At 37.0% G+C, this 21,839-nt stretch overlaps 1 protein-coding gene across 14 annotated transcripts in view; it reads left to right on the top strand.

Moving 5' to 3' along the window:
* TANC1 (tetratricopeptide repeat, ankyrin repeat and coiled-coil containing 1) overlaps positions 1-21,839 on the top strand; it is a 114,478-nt gene that overhangs the window by 32,848 nt on the left and 59,791 nt on the right. For 11 of the 14 annotated variants that reach the window (XM_027458198.3, XM_072040998.1, XM_027458197.3 and 8 more), the window contains one exon: positions 11,390-11,464. The exons of the other annotated variants lie outside the window; for them this stretch is intronic. In XM_027458198.3, coding sequence (XP_027313999.3) covers positions 11,390-11,464 — 75 coding nt within the window. The remainder of the gene's footprint in view (positions 1-11,389; positions 11,465-21,839) is intronic. 14 annotated transcript variants of the gene reach the window in all.

Below are 21,839 nucleotides of genomic sequence, written 5' to 3'. Positions count from 1 at the left end.
CTGTGTATCCTGATCTGTCTTGGAAGGCTGGAGGAAAGGAAAGATAATTCATTAAATTTAGAAATAAAAGGCAGCAGGATGATATAGAGGGTAATTTACTTCTGTGGAACGGAACGATACAATTTAAGGGAGAAAACAGCCTGATGAAAGTGAAATTAGTCTAAATGAGATGAGACTAAGAGAGCACAGTGATCTTTTGATCAAAGCCTTTGAAGAAACTGGCAGTACCTTGAAAATGACAAGAGCTTGGAGGTGAGATTCAGAAAGAGGCTTAAATAGCAAGGTTAAATTTGGTAAATTCAGTAGGGAGAAGAAGTAGGTTTGGGTTTTTCTGTTTGTTTGTTTAAGTCATAACTGAAGAAAGATGAAATTCTGTAGGAAATTGTAGATGGTTATGTCTTGGTATTTTCTCTGGAGGAGCTTGACAGAGTGGGAAAAGAAAAATAGATTTTCTATAACTAATATGTGGTCACATATATATATATATTTTTTTTTTCTATATGAGAAACAGCTGGTGAGTCTTAAAATCTTACAGCTCCTCTGTTGGAAACGGGTGCTCTTTATCCCAGCAGTAGACAGACAAATGAGCTATCCAATGGTTTTTCATCCACATCATTGCCAAATCTTTCAGGTTAGTTTAAACTGGTGTTTATGACATTGGAAGTTAATATATATTACTTTGTCAGTACTTTTCATCTTCTTCAGTGCAAGATCAGTTTCTTCAGTGCTTGAGGGTAGTAATACATCGCTGGGGAAGAGGAATCTTTTAAACTGGTAAGCAGCCATTTCTGCAGTGTCTGGCACCTGACCAAGAATTTTTGGACAGCAGTCAAGTGAAGAGACCACATTTTCCCCTGTGGTCACAGTCCTTAGAGACCCTGGCCAAAACAACCTGCAGTAGGGTCAGATAGTAGCATAGCAGAAAAGTGAGTGATTGCAGGATGGGGTAGGTATGTTGATGAAACCTGGGAAGTCAAATCTAAAACCAGACTGGTGGGAAGTAATCTACTGCAAATGCACATTCTAATAGCTAACATGATAGTGAGGATGTTTTTCTCACGCTTCCTCATCTTTCACCTCTTTCATTGTATGTTAATAGTGCTTCAGGGTGCAGTTCTGCTATTTAGCAAGATGTTGGAAACCTCAGAAACCTCTGTGTCCTTTTGAGTCTCCTGCTAAATTGAGACACAGCTTTCAGGGGTGTCAGATAAACTGGGGGGGATGCGGAGTATCTCATAAATGATGATAATAATAATTAGGATGTTGAATGAGCAACAAGTGAAACAAGTGCAGCATAGTTTGTCAGCTTTGTATCTGTATTGATCTTCCTGCTTGAGAAATATCTAGAAAAATAAATTAAAAAAAAAAAAGTCATATTGATTTAGGGTTTCGCAGAAAAATCGTTCAATAATACCTGGTTTACTTCAGCGAGTTTGTTTAGTTTTGGCTAAAAGCAACCTGTTAAAAATATTTTTACACTACATTACAAGCTTTTTCAGAGACAGACTTCTTCAGCGTGTCTGTCATTTTCATTCATACATTTGAGTAATATTAACCCAAATATAGCTCATTATAAGTTGTGCCTTTAAAAAAGACAAACAAAGCCCACTGTTCTTTCTTTATCAAATGTTCCTGTTCCTTCATGATTTGGGGGTCTTGTGGATCTGCAAATACACACTTTATAATAAAAATGTTAAATATTGATGTCGTAATGTAATTGTTTTAAAGATTTTTACATACTGTCTTGTCTTGATTTCTGTTACTTCACTAACATCTTGCTGCTTTAAGTGACTTTTGTTTTCTTCCTGACTGAAAAACACAGTTAAGTGAAAGGAATTTGACTTTGCCAGAAAAGGGAAATGTTTAAACTGTGTGTAACAAATGATATTCTGACTGCATTTAAAGGCAAAACAGCACTGTCACTAAATTAAGTTTTCTGCAAACCTTAGGATGGAATCTTTGGATACTTGTACTAAATGCACTTTTTCCAATACATCTTTTTTTGAAGTACACATTTAATAAATCCTGTGCTGAGAGGTGTTAAGTACTGTTTTGCAAATTGTAGAATGACTAAGATGTTTCACCCTTTACTTCTTTGCAAATACATGCTAACTGTTTTTCAGGATTTAAATATGGAGAGACTGAGCGGCATGAGTTTGGGAAGTAGGTAAATGTGAAGTTTGTGGGTACTAGCTCAGGTGGTTACATACTGTGAAGGATCAGTTTATTTGTCCTCTTCAGACACGATGAACTCTTGTGGATTGATCTTTGAAAATGACCCTCTATATGCAAGGTATATGAGACATGTATGCCACAAATCATTAAAGGAAGTGCAACAAAAGCTATGAATCTTTTTGACGCTGATGTTAGTAACTGCTAGTAGTAATTATACTTGCAAAATATTGTCATATGAAGAAGTTTCTGAGTTTTAAGAGATAATTGCAAACAGGGAAAAGGTGGAGGAACTTTTTCTGTCTTTTTGCTTTTCAAGGGGTATATTGCCTAGGTTGTGAAGTACATAATTTGTAAAAGATTAGGAATGAAGTTAACAGTATCCATCTACTCCTTACGTAACTTAGCATTTCTATTTTATACACCTGATCATGTTTTGGAATCCCTTATTTAGAAAAAAAAATGATTATGCAAGTTCTTAAATCAAAGGACTTTCTACCCCTTCCCTTCATGCTCTGAGTGTGAGGCAATTGTATGAAGTATCTTGTGTATCCCAAAGATGCACGGTGGGATTGGGGTTGGAGGGCAGTACCTGTTTTAAAACATTCAACATGAGCTCATGTGGGAGATCCATTTTTTTAAGCAACTAATATAATTTTTGATTGCATAAGCAAAAGAGTGTTGGGGTATCTAACTACTTATGTGACATTACTAGTAGCATCCCTTGGATAATGAGTCCATATCTGGTATTTAAGAGATCCTCAAGAAGGAGTGAGGGCCATGCGTTTTCATGTTAAAAATGCACTGAAGCCTTACCTGATCACTTAACTCCTCAGGAGGTTTAGTTGGCTTCTGTTAATAAGCTCCTGCTTGGGAAGGTTCTGACAATCAGAGTCACTTTTCAAACCAGCAGGCAAAAGGGCTGTGAGATCTAATAGTCAGGAGTTAGACAAGGCATACTTACAAATAGGACGGTGCTTACCCAGCGGGGGGGGGAGTGTAACAAGTGGCCTGGAGGTTGTGAATGAAGCCTTTGTCATATTCGAGCATGTGCAGGAGTCCCTTTTACAAGATTCTGTAGTCTTTTTGTGCAGAAGGACAAACTTCAACTGTTAGATAAATGAGCTAGTGACAGATGTAAATTATTTGCCCCTTACCTAAATGCTAACAGTATGTGACGTTAGTCGAAGTAAAGACATACAAATGTGATGAAAAGAGTGATGTCTATTAATAGAAAAGGTCGCTTCAGCTGCACGTGCCGGATTTAGTGCAACTGTATGCCACGGCAGTTGTGCAGCTCAGTGGAAGCGGTGGCCGTGATGCATGATGTGAAGTAAACCTTGAGAGAGTTAATCCATGCAGATTTCTTTCATGTGGCAATTATGTTGTTTGCTAGGAGACAACACCAGAAGCAGCCAGGTATTAAAGCTAGTCTGATACGGATAAGCAAGGTGCAGTTGCAATGATTTCTAAACCTAGTTAGTTGTCTATGTTTCTCCAGGTGGGAGAAGGGTTTTTTAGTGTTTCTGTACCTATCCTTAATTAGGAGTAACGATTGCTCTGCATAAAACTTCAAATAAGTGGTAATATTAAAATCAAAAATAAGCTGTTTGTATTTTTAATACACACTAAGCTGTACTTTTTTTCCTTTCTCTTGTTCATACTTACACTTTTTTTTTTCTTTTTGATTAAGAGTACATTAGCAAGGGAGGAAAATTTGCTGGAAATGTTCATTGGTTTTTTTGTTTGCTTTTATACTATAGGAGGAACAGATGTATACATCTTTATTCAAGATAGAGGATGTTAAATAACTTATTATTTTGGAGAAAAACTAAAGCTTTAAAGCTCCTGGTAATTTGTCTGGAAAGGGTGGTATTTAAGTGAAGGTTTTCCTGAAATGGTTTCAAAGGTCTCTGCTTTCTTCTTACTATAGTGACAAGTATTTCTAACACTTCTAGAGATCAGATGAATTGGAGAAGACCAAACAAGCAGGGAGAATGATATACCTGAAATTACAGATCACAGTTGAAAAGAATTTCTAGAGGTGCTAGTTATCTAGACCTTTTTGATGTTGGGCCCTTTTCCCCAATGTAAAGTAAATGCAGTCACTTAGGGCTTCTGTGAGGGCATTGATGGAGAAGGGGGTGGAGGGAAACGTTTGTTTAAATGTAATAAACCTGTTCTTCCTTTAAAAGGATGGATAAGGGAAAAAAACGTCGATACAATTGACTGTGTTGGTATGAGGTGTGTTTTGTTTTTTTTGTTTGTTTGTTTTCGCTCTTTGAGTGATTTTTTTTCTTGTTGATTTATAGACCTGTTCTTAGTGATCTTCTCACTGGCTAAGTATCACCTGCTAAACTGCCAGCTTTCTTCTTAACTGCACCTCTTTTCAACTCTTTGTCAGGGCAGCATCAAGGCTTTAAGCACAATAGTGCTTTTTTTGTTCGTGTGCTTGTTTGTTTTTTCCCCCACAAATAGAGAGCTCTGATCTTTTCTTCTTCTGACTTGGATGCCATGTTTTTCTTGTTTGAAAAGTGCAGTGTACAGGGTGCATTTCCTGAGAGTTCTCCCCAGGTTTCTATTAAAAACAAAATACTGGACATATGAAATAGAAAATAAAATGACAAGGCCTGCATTTTGAATTACATCAATTTGGGCATCCAAATTACGTGCTACAAAAGTTTCTGAGATTCCCTCGTATTTGCTTGTTACCTTTTAAAATTCAAGTCTGTAACTTAGGATGCATATCTTTTCTGCAGCTATCCATGTTGATCCATCAGGATCCACTTGATGACTCCTTTATAAAAGCTCACTTAAAATAACTCATTTGATACTCAGCTAAGAAAGGCTATAAGCCTTATTGGAGAACTGCTAGACTTTCATTAAGTAGTTTGCTTATGCTCATCAGCTCTTTGGGTTATTTAAAAGGAATTATATGTTTATTGGAAAAACATGTTGGATTCAACTAGTTGTTAACAATGTGTTGAAGTGGTCTTGGGAATCCCCAAATACTGAACTAACTCTGGTTGGAATACCAAAAATACTAAAGTCAACCACAAAATACAGTTATTTCGTAGTTAGAACTCTCAGGCAGGGACTACACTGTTACAGCCTGGGACAAGTTTTCTTTATCACCTAGGATCCACTGTCATGCCTGAAAAACCTTATTTATTTCACTGTAAAAGCAATAATGAGTAACAGCTAGAAGTCAATAGCTCCATAGCTGTGTATATTTACTGCTTTACCAGCTTAGAAAAATATACAGAGTAGTATATTAGTAGTATAATCTGCTAGCAAAATAAAACGTTTTTCCTCCAGTCCTTACTAGACTTTATGATTATTATAAGAGTAGGGGGGAGGTCTCTGGTAGTCTCCATGGAATAATTGGTTTGTATAGCTTCTTTACAAAAGGAACCCAAAGAACGTTGTTAGATTTGAAGCCAGACAGAATTCTAAATGTCAATTAAACTATGTTAACAAATAAAAGTAGCTTTAGTTTTAAGTGAAAGTTACCCTTAGGAGACAAGGTCATATGTAATGCATGATGAACAATGATAGGGAAGTTTCACCCTTTTTTTAGCCTTCATTGGTGAGCATAGACAGCTGCAGGTAGATGAGAAGTGAAAGAAACTGAGATGGAAGTATTGAGCATTCTGCATAGGAATGATGGAAGCAGTTTGCACTGTGCTGTGTTCACACTGCAGTGCTAGAAGAAAAGGAGAAAGAGGTTTGAAACTCATGTAAGCAGTATTTTTGCTTATTTGTCAGTTACAAGGAGAAAGAGAAGAATGTGGGAGAGACTTTTAGTTGCTGTTGGGTTTGATACGGTGATGAAATGGGTTTTTAGAGCTGTTTCAGTCCTTCAACTAAAATTCTTCTTAAGAGCTGCTTTGATTATCCTTCTCTAGGAAAAGAAAAAAAAGACTATTAGCATGCTGTTATTTCAAACATAAAGTGCTATGCAGCAATTTTTTTTCCCACTACGTTATATTCAGTCAACTTACAAGTTAGAAAGTATATTTTTAAAAGGCAACTCACTGACATCACACATTAATTTTTAGGCAACTGAACAGTGTGTTGTCTTGCAGTAAAGCATCTATGGATCTATAAGTTCAGTTTTCCTGTCGCACAAGGAACACTTGTACTAATGTTAATGAGATTAATTGGTCTTGCCAGACTCTACAGGTGATCTGTATGCTATATCGGATTTTAGAAGTCATGAGCTTGCCCAGGTTACATTTTTTTTTTAATTACATATATATATATACAACCAGTTTAGCCAGTTTATGCTGCCAAATTAAACATTCTCTTCCAATTCTACAGTCTAAATCATTAAACCAGGATAAAAGCATTTAGAGCTTAACAGTTTTTCAAATTGTTTTTAACTTCATTTATTTTATCATACAACTTAAAGGAATTTAAGATGATACAGCATCACAGGAAAAGACAGTGATGTTTGTATCAGAAGTTCTATATTTGAAATCCAGGAGATGTGGAAGCCTGTAAAGAAAAAAAGCTTTATTTTTGCTTAAGATAATGCACAGTGTTCAGACAATCTATCCTGATGTTAGTGATAGGCAACGTTTTGCTCAGAAGTTAACTTGAAAATGAATTGCTTTCCAGCTGACAGGTAGGAAGGCAAAAAAATTATGGTCCTCCCTTTCCTTGCAGAGGGCCAGTTCTGTGTAGAAATCTAATGTATGTCTGTAGAAATTATTTATTATATCCTTAGTACGGGATGAGTATAGTTCCTTCATCGTGAATCTAGGTCAAAATCAGTTCTTCTTCTTCTTCTTTTTTTTTTTTTTATATTATTATTACTCTTCCACCTTCTCTCCCCACCCCCAGTCATTAACTTTCTCACCTAAACTATGAACTGTTGGGATTTGCTAGGTTTTAGTATTTCTGTTTTAAATCTGTTTTGGGAGCTCTATAATGGGAATCAGCTGGAATATTTGGCTCACCAGTGAGCTGACTTAAGAAAACACCTATGGTCTCAAAGAAGTGAGACTAATATAATTAGTAATAATAAAATAATAAGCCTAATATAATTAGAAAAAAACCAGGTGATCACTAGCCACAGTCAGTAAAGCAGACGAGAGTTTGATGCTTTCACATCATTTGTCCATTGGATTCCTCTTTGTGCCCAATATTATTTCCACTTACTTTTTTTTTTTTTTAATGTCACATTTCTTCTTTCTTTGATCTGCTTCTGGAGGCTTCTTTTAGCACTGAACCTGTTTACAATTCTGTAAAAGTTGTTTTATTATTACTTTTTTTTGGAGGCTCAGCTCCGTCAAACCAAACTTATCCTCTTGTATTCTCTGGTTCTGGTTGCATTACAGTACTGAGCTGTATCACTTCTTGGAGTGGGGGGGAAGCACATCCAGTATTCTCTTTAAGGCAGAACTAGATTAGATATGCTCTTTGAGCTTTAGCAAGATGTCAGGAAAACTATTTCTGTGTTCATGATACTAGTTGAATTTAGTAAAATCTGTTGTTCTGCAAGATTTATGATATTTTAAAGTGTTTGTATGTAAAATTTGTTGTACAACAAACATACCAGTAATGTGTAACACTGAACAATTTTAGAGGAAACATGAAAGTTTCAAAGCCATGCATAGGTTAGAGAATACCAAATTAAAAATGTCTCTGCAAATCTAACTAGACTTCCCACTCTTCTACCTCTGCATTATGTTTCAGCCCTGAATTATATGACTGAACACGTTTATCTTCACTAAATGCGTTAACTGTATCTGCAAACACCTGCTTACAGGTAGTAAAGTTTTGTGTTTTGTTTTGTTTTTTTTTTTTTTTAATTGAAAGCTATAATACTCTTGAGTATAATTACCTCAGCTGTGACCTACTGTAATGAGCCGGGAAATTTTTCATTTTAAGGAGCTGTCCAATTACATATAGAAATGAGTTCCACAGAACTTAGGACCTTCAAACTGTAACAATAAGGTCAAAATTATATATCTGGGTTTCTGGAACAAATGACCAGTGTCCAAACATTAAACACAGACTCTGTGTTTGTTCCAAACTCACACATGTAGCAGTATCTTAAGTCGTGTGGTGTGAAGTGGCTGGAAGGATTCAAGAAGAACCAGAACAATTTACCTCTTCTTTTTTCTTTAAAAAAAAAAAAAAAAAAGTTATGTGCTAAAATTTGCAAGATCCTTAGATCCTTTCTGAAATGGTGTTCAAGAGCATGGAGAAGAGAACAGTGAAGTTGGAATCTATTTTTTGTCAGAGAAAATATCAACAATGTTCAGTTTGGCTGATAGGTATGAAATGTATAACACAGCTGTCCTGTACAGTATTGTGCTTTACCCAGTTGTGTGAAAACATCAGAGAAGACTTGTCCTTGTGCAAGTAACATTCACTACAGCATTTTCAGTCTGACATTTTGTAGATATAATGCATAGCTTTCTTGGGTCCCAGTCAGTGTGCTATAGATGGAAAAGGGGGTTATTTTATTTTCAGGCATCCTTTGGAATATTTGAATGAATAGGACACAATTACATAATTAAAGAATTTAGCACAGTTTATGTACAAAAGAACAAATTTGGATTGTACAGTCCAGCTTTTAAATTTCTAGTATCCTAACTTTTTAATGCTTGCCTTCATAGTTTTGGCATTGTTAATGTATGTAAGAGCCTTTTGTTTAGTCTGCAAGCTTGAATCTGGTGCTTTTTAAAAAAGATAAGCAAAGAAAAACATAGTTTGAAGTACTAATAAAGATAAGTGTTTCATACAGATACTGGGAAGTTAGTTCTGTAATATTAAAGAACATCTGTAATAGTTCAAACATGCTTTTAGACATAGTTCTCAATGCAAAATCATTCTTCTTTCTCCCTCATACCTATTTCAAGCTAGGGAAGATGTTCTTAAGTGCTTGATTTTTAAGTATGATTTGAGGACTTGTTGGTTTTCCACAACTATAAGATGTTTATTTAACTCTTTAAAAACAAACAACAAAAAAGAGGCTCTATTTAAGCAAAATAAGATTATATTCTTCCTCATTCAGTATATTTCTGTAAGGAATCCCAACTTAAAACATTCAATCTAGCACAGGACATTGAAGCTTTAAGTAGCCTTGCTTTAAGTAACCAGGTCTGAACCGTTTTCAGTATTAAAAAAAAATAAAAAAAATCCATTTCACAGAATCACAGAATCGTCAAGGTTGGAAGAGCCCTCCAAGACCACCTAGTCTGACCTCTGACCTAACACTAACAAGTCCTCCACTAAACCATATCACCAAGCTCTACATCGAAACGTCTTTTAAAGACCTCCAGGGATGGTGACTCCACCACTTCCCTGGGCAGCCCATTCTAGTGCATAACAACCCTTTCAGTAATTTTTTCTTTTTATCTATAGTTTCTTGACTAACTGTTTGCTAACCAGTTATGGCATTCTAGTGCCCATGTTTATTTCGGGGCTCTTGACTTGCCTCTGACAGCACAGAGCAGAGGTGTGGGAGGCACTTTGGAAAGGGCGCTGGGCTGGCCCTTAGGGGTCTCATCCATCTGGAAGATTTCTGTCAATAATCTGCTTTTCATAGAGCTGGAATGAAGATGAGCTTTAAAGCTTACCAACTTTTTTTTTTCATGCCTAGAGCAGAAGCTTGTGAGGCTTAAGCTTCTCTTGCCGTTTTTGTTTTGTTTTTGTCCCCGTGCCCAACACTGTGGTCAGGCGGATGAGCACATCAACTAGTGCAGATGTTTCATCCTCAGCCCGACACTTCTTACTCAAGCACCACAGCTGAATGTCTTTTCTTGCAGATGTCTGTCTGAGCTGTTTCAGAGAAAAGTATTCTACTCTTTCCTTATGGGCATGCTCTTTTCCTGTCCTCCTCCATCCTGACTAGTCTATCCAGAGCAGATCTGACGTACAGGCTGTTCACTTCTGTGTAACGGTCTTGAAATACCTAGCAGGCTAATGTAATTACATCTCACCGAATCGTCTGTTCTCTGCAGTAAGCAGCCTGTTACCTGAGTTTGGGCGCTGGCACTGCAGGCGTCTCAGAGCCCTGTCCCAGGCCCAGGCCTGAGCTCTGAGCACGGTGGGGCGAGGGCTCCTCCAGAGGCCTGGTAGCACCCTACCAGGTGGTGAGGGATGGTGGCTTTGGTTGTTTGGAAGGCAGCGCTGCTCCTTGTACAACTTAGTAAGTGGCTTGTGGTCTGTATCATTTGGCTGTTTCCAGCTGATCGTGTCTGTCTCTCAGAAAATTCTAAGGAATTTTTTCCTTCTGTATAACAGTGGACCTGAGGACATGACTTGTAGTACATTCATGTTGCATATCATGTGCTAAACTGAGATAGCTTTGCAGTTTTTCAATGGAGAGAGAAAACAAACAAACAAAAACAAAACAAAAACAAACAAAAAAACTAGAATTTATAGATGCTTTAGAAAGGTTTCTGAGAAAGAACTGCTCTTCACTGTTCCTTGCATTGTTTTCCCTGTAATGGAAGATAGTTACCTGAAACATCTAAACTGTCTTCCAATTTTATAACCTGGATGTATTTTTCTTGTACTTGTAATTCTCAAATCTGCAACTGCTGCTTGCTTGAAGTTGACTGTTAAATTTGAGACCTCAAGCACAGACTGGGAGACAGAAATGCATGTGCTCACAGTCATGAATGTGCCTGACACGTGTCTGTACATAGCAGTGATAAGGACTGCAGTGATTTAATTTGTTGTGCTGTTCTTGTGTTGGTCAAGAGTGTGTTGTATAGGTGAAAAACATTAGTGTGGTGATACCATGTCCCATTGTCCACTATCAGTTCTGTAGTTCTACAGTTTGGAGTCTCCAGCTCATCCAGCCACGTCACCAGTTCCTTCAGCTGTGCTGATGAGCTCAAGTCAGGAGTTGGGCTTTTATTCTTTTCTGTTTTTGACAAGGCGTCTTACAGTAACTTACAGAGGTTTAGCCTTATAACCTTAATTACACATGGAATGTGGAGAATGCTGTATTAGTTTTCTTTATAAAAAGGCAGTGAACTCTAATTATTTAGTCCAAGTATTAAAAATGCCTTCTGCTTTAGGACTTTGCTTAACCAAGCTACATTGAACTAAAAATAAAGCCTGCTAATAAGTTTCTTCTAATTACTTCACTGTTTTGTTTATACTGATCCTACCTTTGTTTTGTTTGGTTTTGTTTGAATGGCCATTATTAATGTTGCATTTAATTGTGTTTCTCTTTGTTATCCTTTAGGAACAACATTTAAAATGTTAAAGGCAGTTTTAAAAAAGAGCCGAGAGGGTGGAAAAGGGAACAAGAAAGAATCAGGTATGAGTATTAATAAAATATTTTATAATGTAGATGAGTTGTGTATTATAAGTTCAGCAATTTATTCTGTTGCAGCAGTGATGCCCAGTCTTCAGGGCAGAGGGTGACCAATATTGCTTACGCTAAGTGTGGGGAGGTCTGCATGCCATAGGTCTTCTGCTTTGACTAGAGTCTTTACATGCAGAGCATTCATTTTGTGCAAAAGTAGGAGGTTTGAACCAGGAGGTTCCTGGAAGTGCGTATCCAGCGCACTCATTCTGGAGCTGCTGCCAGGAAGAAGGGCAGATGAGAGCAGCTTGCTCACTTTTCTTATCATAGAAATACTGCGAGCAGGATGCATGTATTGTCCTGTCAGCTTTAACATGGTCCAAGGTCAGAGGTTCAGAACCATGAACTATAAAAATCTATTTTAAACTACTTTTTCAACTATGTTATAGCAAAAGGTTTATTATGTGTTACAGGAGATATATATGTATTGTTAGTCACGTATTTAGGAAAAAATATATTGAAATTAAGTGAAAATTTTTAAAGTTGGTTATCAAGCTTCCATCAAGTTCTGATTTTTCTTTTAACTGCAGGGGTTTTTGAAAGTAAAATTAATCATTAACAAATTTTAATTAATAGCAGAGTAAGTTTTATTTTCTATTCATCTTAAATTCAGTAGGCCACTACTTAACTGTATTGTATTTCAGGGAGAAAGTAATTAAGAACGCTAATTCCTGTTTTCATGAGCAGACAATGACCAGCAATGCTCTTTGAAAATAAGTAATAGTAAAAGAAGTGCAGGTGTCGGCGGCTGAGTATTAAACCTGCTTGCTTTGTGCAGGGTATGCTGAAGCCTATGTGAAGCTCTGTTGGCTAGAAACTTAAAGGATCTCCATGACAGTTACCTTTTCCCTCACAGTTCTATCTTTAACTGGGAACTACTAATTTAGATTAATATGTCTGATTTTCTGGTTAGTTTAGATCCTAAATTATCAGTAAGAGTGAATTTTTGCTTTTTGGCAACACAAATTTATTACTCCCATAATAATAATAATAATAATAATAATAATAATAATAATAATAATAATAATAATAATAAAGAAGTAAAAGATAAAAAAAAAAATAGTCCTTTAATGCACTAAATAAGTACTGTGCACTACAGTACATAGACTACCACATTAAAACTGTTAAAACCTTTAAAACAATGCAATCACTACATTTGCTTTGAAAAGGAAGTTAAATATGTATCTTGCCATGCTACTTTTAAAACTGTACTAAGTTAAAGTCCTACAAAGAAGGTTTTTTAAGTGTTGTTTTGCAAAAAGCAGTTCTGTGTTCAACTGGCAGGTAACTCAGAAAATTCTTGTGGTCTTCTGAAGTTTACACTTCACCACAGCATCTTTCGAAGTGACTGAATGATGAGAACTGTTCTAGAAAGAAAAAACCCTGAAACTAGAACAAAGATGCACAGAAGTGATCTCAGAGCAAGATGAAAGGCATCCTGTTAATATTGTATGTACCACTAACTTGAAGTTAACAGCTGGAATTGTTTAAACATAGTAGGCTAAAGATTTCAGTAGTGAGGCTTTCCCTGGTACATTTTTCTTTAAAATACTAAATGGAAATTGATTTAACCTCAAAAGGAAAATCAGCTTGTTTGGAACGGAGCTTGGACCACACTTTAATCAAAGTCTGAAGCTTGAAAAGCCTCTCTCCTCTAGGTAAAAAAAGTCTGTATTTCCTGTTTGGGGATCTGATCACATCTATCTAGAGTAACATCTGCAAAAGAAAGGGTTTCCTCACTTTGTTTTAAACAAATACAATTCTGCTATATCCCTGAATAGAAGGAGATGTTAGGGTATATAGTTTTTACTGTTTCTTTTTTGTTTTGTTTTTCTTTGCTTTAAAAGCAAAGATCTAAAGTTTCATGTATAAATTGAATGATGTGGAAATGAAATACTGGGAAAAATCAGTGAATAATTCTTGGCTGGTGAATGCTAGAGTAAATAGAAGTGCAGGAACTGCTTTTTAAAATGAAGTAATTAATTTATGCAGTGGTTTCCAGAGATTTGGGCATCTTTCGTGTTTTGTATTTGAAGATATTTAGAAAAGTTTGGGGGAAAAAAATGTGTACATTCTGTTCTGTGTTACATCCACCGCTTCTTGTGAAGCTGTGTTCAGTTTCATAGTTCTGTCTGTTTTATTTCAAAGGACCTTCCAATTCTTTCAACTGTAAGACATTTCTGAGCTTCTTTTGGTGAAGGTATGAAGCAAGGCAAACAACACTGATCAGCCTGTAGAATTTATTTTTTTACTCACTCCTCTCCATGACCCCTAAAATCCAGACAGGGAGAAACATAAATTGTTTGAATAGCAGAGTTGTCCCATTTCATGGTCCTTCACATTCCTGATGACAACATCTTTTTAAAATTTATTCACAGAACTATGAAGAGACTGAAAAGGTAAGCTAATGATGGAAGTTGACTTGAGAGTTAATGTGGAAACATCCATCCTCTTAGTCACTGCATATGAGGGTAGTGCAATAGTATATTTAGATTTTTCTTTGAACTTCATGGTTGCATACATTTGATTTTTTTATGTTGACAAAGTTTTGAAAAAGTTTTCAAGTATTTCAAAGCTTCGGAATGTAGCAGGAAGTAGACGAGACAGAAAAATTCAGTAGTGTCAAACTGAATCTGGTTAGGAAGACTTCTGTGACCTTCTTTGAGTATAATTTGTTCAGGAATAATAGCTGGAAAGGTAGTAAGTTGTTAGGTTGCCACAGCTGTGTCACATTTGTCTGTATGAACGAGCTTGCAAGCTTCTGCTGAGGTGCACAGGTAAATCTATTTTCTTTGCATCCTAGTAGAAAGAGATGAAACATTGATGTACAGGATTGCAGGGGAGGAGCTGTAACTTCTGAAAGCTTTGTGTTGACTGTTCATAATTGTCTCGTTCTAACTGAAGTCAAAAGTGGAAGAGGTTGAGGCTAAACTGCAATAGGTGATTCTTAAACAGAAGTAACCCCTGTTGTCCCACAGTTTTACTTGTGAATAAAAAAAAAATTAGCCTGAAGTCAGCATAACTTAAAGCTGTGTGGGATGACTCCCATTTTACTGAACATAACTTAATGTCTGTGTGTTAACTACATCTTACCGTTTTTGCATCTGTTAGCCCTGAAGAACCACTGCAAGTAGGAAAGAGGAGAACATACCTAAATTGAGGGCACAACTGTAGTATGAAACGGTCTAGGAAGGGGTTAAAAATTGAAAGAAATTAAGACTGACAGTGCAAAAATAGACTGTGTGGATTTTAATGTTGAAATTGGCTCTTTTGCCCTGACATAAGGTCTTACGAGCTGAAGATGTGCATAACATTTTTGAACCCTAACTGCTAAGTGTATTTCAATTTTTAAGAACTTCTTCAATTCAAACTTATATTGAAAAGGAGGGTCACAAGAATGAGAGCTGATGCTTTTAGGAAAGAGGCTACCTTATGTGTTATACTAAAGACTACTAGAGGGCTCTTATATACACATTACCTTCTGCTCTAATCAGGTGGAAGTCAGTGTTGTGGGAATGTCACTTGTGAATGGAGAAATGGTGCCTGGTGCTACTCCAATAGCAGCGTGCTAGCAGTGTGTAGTAGGGCTTGGATCCTGTAATCACTTTCATTACAATTCTTCTTTCCTACAATTGTTTAATTACTATGGGTTTATCTAGATGTATCTGGGAGGCATTGATAAGTGAGTGAGTGTTGTAGCATTAGGTAAAATCTGAGTGAAGCAAAACTTGTGTGTGTGTAAAAGCGCATGTACTTGCGTACGGCATGAGTACAGTATGTGTACAAGTACGTGAAAGAGAGCAGCGTTGACAGCACTTTCCATAACAAAACTTAGTGATCTTATTTCTAATTGTGAATTCAAAGACAAGGTAGTTGGTATCATATTTAGGTAAACTGATGTGCCAAGGAAGCAAACTTTTTAACAAAGCAATTTTTTTGATCTGGGCATACAACTTCTGAACCTAGCTTTTCCTTTGTTTTCTGCAGTAGGAAACAGGCTTCTTTATACCTATTCAGACAGTCATTTCTATGCAATGGAAGTTGATCTCAGCATTGTCTTGTACTCCTTCCTTCCAGTAAAATGATGTACGTACTGGATAAAGCACAAACCCGGGGCAGGGAAAACCACTCAATCTACACCCTTCACATGAAACTAACATAAAACTATTTTATGATTGTTGGGAATCAAACAGAAAAAGGGTGAGTGTATTAAAGTGAGTCCAGAGTTGGACGACAAAGATGATCAAGGGGCTGGAGCACCTCTCCTACAAAGAGAGAGATGGGGTTCTTCAGCCTGAAGAAGAGAACGCTGTGGGGAGGCCCTGTAGAGGCCCTCCAGTACCTAAAAGGGGCCTACAGGAAAGCTGGGGAGGGACTCTTTGTTAAGGAATGTAGTGAAAGGACAAGGGGAATGGCATTAAACTAAAAGATGGAGATATTCTGAAGAACAAGTCTTAGGAGGAGCGGCTGGGGGAGCTGGGCTTGTTCAGCCTGGAGAAGAGGAGGCTCAGGGGTGACCTTAGTGCACTCTACAGGTACCTTAAAGGAGGCTGTAGAGAGGTGGGGGTTGGCCTGTTCTCCCACGTGCCTGGTGACAGGACAAGGGGGAATGGGCTAAAGTTGCGCAAGGGGAGGTTTAGGTTGGACATTAGGAAGAACTTCTTTACCGAAAGGGTTGTGAGGCATTGGAATGGGCTGCCCAGGGAAGCGGTGGAGTCACCATCCCTGGAGGTCTTTAAAAGACATTTAGATGTAGAGCTTGGTGATATGGTTTAGTGGAGGACTTGTTAGTGTTAGGTCAGAGGTCAGACTAGGTGGTCTTGGAGGGCTCTTCCAACCTAAATGATTCTGTGATTCTGTGAAAAGAGGGTAGATTTATTGTTATTACACAGTATTTAAGTGTAAGACTCTGGATCAACAACCTAGCAAGAGATACTAGGCCTGTAAGCATAATGATGAATAGAAGGGTCTATCAGCAGCCTTGTGACATAAAATTTTAAGTAATCTTGTATTTCCAAGAGAGAAATCAGTCAGATGTCTGACTATCTTGTATCAGTCCCCAGGTGAAATAACTGTATATGGAGCAACAATGCAATACGTTGTACGTGTTGTCTCAAGGATCACTTAAAATCAGTTTAAAAACAGTTTGACATTAACTTCCCACCTGTGCACTTGTCAGCAACACTACCCACTTCCTTTTTAAGTTATCTTTTTTCTTCTCTGAGCTGGATCCTTAGAGAAGTTAAAACCATTTCAATAGTTGGACAGTACTGAAGACTATGTTTTGTTCTGGGTTGTAAACCCAGCTCTGCCAAAAAATTACTATGTCACTGATAGCTTTACTCCACATTTCAATAAAATTTCCAGTACCAAAGGGACCTAAAGGAAGCTGGGGAGGGACTCTTTGTCAGGGGGTGTAGTAACAGGACAAGGAGTAATGGCTTCAAACTAAAAGAGGGTAGATTTAGATAAGAGATGAGGAAAAAGTTTTTTACTGAGCGTGGTGAGGCACTGGGAGAGGTTGCCCAGAGAAGTTGTGGATGCTTCATCCTGGAAGTGTTCAAGACCAGGTTGGATGGGGTTTTGAGCAACCTGGTCTAGTGGGAGGTGTCCCTGCCCATGGCAGGGGATTGGAATTAGATGGACTTCAAGGTCCCTTCCAACCCAATCCATTCTATAAACAGAAACATTTATTTTTGTGTCCTCAGAAGCAATCCATGGCTTTCTAATGTACACTGGACTGCAAATATGTAAGAGTTACTCTCTCAGTTTACCTTTGTTTCTTAAGGGTTTCATTCAGTCTTAGAAACAACATAAAAATGGTATTTTCTTCTCTCTGTAAGGTTATTGTCATCAAAGAAATATACTCTCTTTAAACTCTGAAAGAGGTTCTGAGTCTTTGAGTATTGCTTAGGAGTTGCCCTTTCTAGTGACATGTGTCGTACTTAGGCTTTTTGACTGGGAGTCTGTTAGTGTAACTGTTGCCAGTTATTATGACTTCCTTTAGGGCATGAATTTTCTTTCATTATTCTTTGTTTTTTGTCTTGTTTGTTTGTTAATGAACTTTATTTTCTAGATGTAAGATGATCTAATCTCTGTCTTTACTTCTACCCTATGCTTCTTTCTAAATCCCTTGGATATTTTTTTGCTACTTGTTGTCATCTTTTCACAGCTGACTGTGGATTGTATGTTTTCCAGTTTCTTTCCTTGAGGTTTTGAAATTGACTTCTGTAGCAACTGGGAGATGCTCTACCTCTGGCCTCTCTTGCAAGGAGTTGACCTTTGTTATTTTAGTATAGCACACAAAGTTCATACCTTCGTGTCATAATCCAAGAAATCAGAGTCAGAAGACTTGTTTTCTAACTCAAATTCTATAGGGTTTAAGTCCCCTTGTCTGTCTCCATGATACAATGATTTTATAAATAACATATTAATGAGTCTCAGAATGTAAACCAAAACTACTTCTAAATTATGATTATTTTAGTAGAAGTTATACTTCAGCAACACTTTCTTAAACGCTTAAAAATGCTTCAGAGGGAGATTTGTATTATTTCCTGTTGGTTTTATGTGCTGCCAGTTACTGTGTAGTAAACATTTATGTTTGTTTTCTTTAACTGTCCTAAGTTGGCATACTGCCTGCATGGGAATCTGTATTTTTCTTCTACCAAATAATCAAAAGATCAGTAGATATATCATAATTATAATGGATTTTAACTTGAAAAGAGATGAAAATCCTCTATAATATGTATCTACGGAACATGCTCAATTATTTCAGTTGGCTTTTTAGTAACATGAGCATTGTCATTCTGTTGACCCAATATCAAGCCTGAAGGAACATGAATAATAGAAGTATTGTGCTTAGTTTGCAGTGTTTTTTCTGCACTAAATCCCATCAGAAGTTTAACATCAAATGTAGTACACAGCATGCATGAAAACGTCAGTAGAAATTAATGTGGTAAGTAGTTGGGATTTTTGTGCTTTCTAGTTTGAAGGATTGTTTGACTTCCATGTAGTGCTCAAATAACAAGGGGCAAATTATTATATCAACAAAAAGGTAAAGTTTAGAACATAATACTGCAGTGCTGTAGAGGTAGAGAATCTGGAGAAATAAGAATGAGATCAGTGTTTGTGATTTCTGGGTGATGAAGTAAAGGGTATGGAAGTACTTATTTGATGTTATGCATCATATTCAGTGGTCGTCTTTATGCTTCAATTTTTTAATTGGGGTAACAAAATTCCATTATTAATATTATTATCTTGGATCTTGTTCCATTCTCTTGTAGATCAGACTTAATTTTTTACTTTAATCTTTCAAGGCTAAGTTTCCTTTGTTTTTCCTTTTTGTATTCTGGTATCTGTATATAAATATTTTTGACTTAAATATGATAGAATAGATCCTTTTATTTCTGCATTATGTTCTAGTTCTAGACTTGACATACTCTTACCCTTTTTTTCATATGCTTAGTTTTTGTATTGATGTTTTATACTAAATGACTTGGATGAAAACTCAAAATTTCAAATTTATTTCTGTTTTTGTATGTGTTCAGATTTAGTTAGGAGATGGATTACAGTTTGTGTTCTTACAGAGCTGTAAAATGGCTTTCAAAGACATGTAACTTATGCTGAGTTGTGATCACCTGTATAATATTCTGCCATTCTTGCTTCTTTCTGCCATTCCTGTTAGCATAGGCCACTGTTATAAGCCTGACCAACAGTGCTAGTGCAGCACTTTGAATGATAAACCTAAATGTGTTTAAATTTCCTGACACTATTATTTTTGTTAATGGCAACTAAATTGCTACTTTAAAAGTGAATTTCCAATGCAAGAAGGCATAATCTTTTATCAAAATCCATATTTATTTAATCATTAATTAAAATTCAGTGCTTTCAGGGTTATTTGCCTGTGCAGAACTTACTTAGTTGGAATGGATTTTTGATCCCCACTTGATATATGCATTAGGTCTCATTAAACATTGGTATCTGACCAAATATACTTGTAACTAAGCTGAGAGCAATGACACCTTCAGATACCCTCTTGGCAAATTCAAAGGCTTGAAATAATTAAATAAAATAGTTTAAAGTTTTGATGTTTTATTTAGTTTTAATAGTTTTAAAACTAAATATGCAAATTGAATTGGCATTTTCTGTCCAAACTCTTTATGACATTAGGCTTTGAATTTTAAGTGCAAAGGTAAAATACATATCCACTAGCTGGAGCACTGAACTTTTACTGGAATACTTTCAAGCTTCAGTGTGACTTTTGGCTGTTGCTTTAAAAATATCTTGCAACAGAAGAGGCATTGTTTCATGCTTTAAATACGGAGCTGTTTTTGATTATTCTATGTTGCTTTGCCCATTTTCTATGTCTGCTGACAGTTATTTAAGAATTTAAACTCATTTTTTGCTGAGCAGTGAGTATTTTATGTGGTGAATGTCTTTTCCCAGAAGCTAATTCCAGTGGTAAATCCCACATAGATACGAAGGGGAGGGAGGGAACACACCATGATCCTGCTCTTGAAACACATGTATAGAAATAACTTCAGTGGTCCTATTAACCTCTACTTATTTCCCTGTTTTAAAACTTTGTTTGTTTCTTTTTTTTTTTTTTTATTTAAAGTTAACACTAGAAGGGAACATGAGAGGGAACATGAGTATTTTGTATGCGGAAACAGTAATCCAGAGTTCAGACATAAATGCTTGAAAGTGAGCAAATAATTACAAATAAGTACAAGCATAAGTGGCCATCTGGACCTTTGAACGTTTATTCTAATCTGTACTTGGTTTGTTTTCTAACTCAATGCCCTTCACTGCTGCCCAGTTACTCATGCTGTAATGAGATTTCTTCCCCTTCCACGCTAATTCCTCCCTTTTGTTGGCCAGTCCATATCAGTCTCAAGAAGAAAGAAAGAAAGAAAGAAAGAAAGAAAGAAAGAAAGAAAGAAAGAATCACAGAATCATTTAGGTTGGAAGAGCCCTCCAAGACCACCTAGTCTGACCTCTGACCTAACACTAACGAGTCCTCCACTAAACCATATCACCAAGCTCTACATCTAAATGTCTTTTAAAGACCTCCAGGGATGGTGACTCCACCACCTCCCTGGGCAGCCCATTCTAGTGCCTAACAACCCTTTCGGTGAAGAAGTTCTTCCTAACATCCAACCTAAACCTCCCCTTGCGCAACTTTAGCCCATTCCCCCTTGTCCTGTCACCAGGCACGTGTGAGAATAGACCAACCCCCACCTCTCTACAGCCTCCTTTAAGGTACCTGTAGAGTGCACTAAGGTCACCCCTGAGCTTCCTCTTCTCCAGGCTGAACAAGCCCAGCTCCCCCAGCCGCTCCTCCTAAGACTCGTTTTCCAGACCTCTCACCAGCTTCATTGCCCATCTCTGGACTGGCTTGAGCACCTCCATGTCCTTCTTGTAGCGAGGGGCCCCAAACTGAACACAGTACTCGAATTAGTAGATGTTGATCTTCCTTATTGCATGGATTTTACAAGACAGAAGCCTGTTCTTATCCCAGAAGGCTCAGTGATGATTTACTTCTCTTACTATGAATTTTTTTCAACTTGTGATCAGTGTGAGTGGTTACCTTAACCTAACTGCAAAGACTGGGTCACTTGGATCCTTGTGTCCTCATAGTGTTCTTGTTAAATTGGGTCAGCTGTGTATGTACATGCACATGTGCACATGTGAGCACTTCAGTTTTGAAAGACAGATACTTTAAAGGGCAAGTGTCCTTGTACAATTGAAATAAAGCAATGTGGACACAGTTGCTGAAGAGAATTCTGTTGCTGTTACCTGTCAAATCTGTTGAAAAATTGGATGGGAATGGAATGCAGAAGTAAATTATTTTTTAAAATACCAAAAATGCTGTTTTAGTAATCTTTAGTAAACCTCTTTCTGGAAAGTGCTTGGTAGTTCCCCTCATTCCATATAACTATTTTTTTTTCCCCTGATTGTTCCCTTCTGATCTTGTTGGTAAAGTCAGATCTTTTCTTTAACATCTGTTAGGGAGAAGCATGTCCTACCAGAATAAAATTTAATGATATTGTTGGTAATAACGTGTAAGAACTTCTAAGTGTTGCATACTCCTGTTTGCAGAGACAATCTTTCTTACTATCGTGCTGCACATACACATACCTTACTACAGTTTGCTACTTGAGGTCTTCTTGAAAACTCAGTAGTTTTCACAGAGGTGTCATGGGACTTCTGGTGCATAGAGAACAATAATACACAAATGTTAGACAAATTTATCGATGCCTCTATTCCTGCAGAAACATGAGGGCAGCTAGCAGACAGAACATGTGCGTGCAGGTTGAGATTGAGG

Source organism: Anas platyrhynchos, chromosome 7 (genome assembly GCF_047663525.1).
Source record: "Anas platyrhynchos isolate ZD024472 breed Pekin duck chromosome 7, IASCAAS_PekinDuck_T2T, whole genome shotgun sequence".
NCBI classification, from domain to species: domain Eukaryota; kingdom Metazoa; phylum Chordata; class Aves; order Anseriformes; family Anatidae; genus Anas; species Anas platyrhynchos.
The sequence above is the reverse complement of the archived record's forward strand: the minus strand, read 5'-3'. Positions and strand labels throughout refer to the sequence as shown.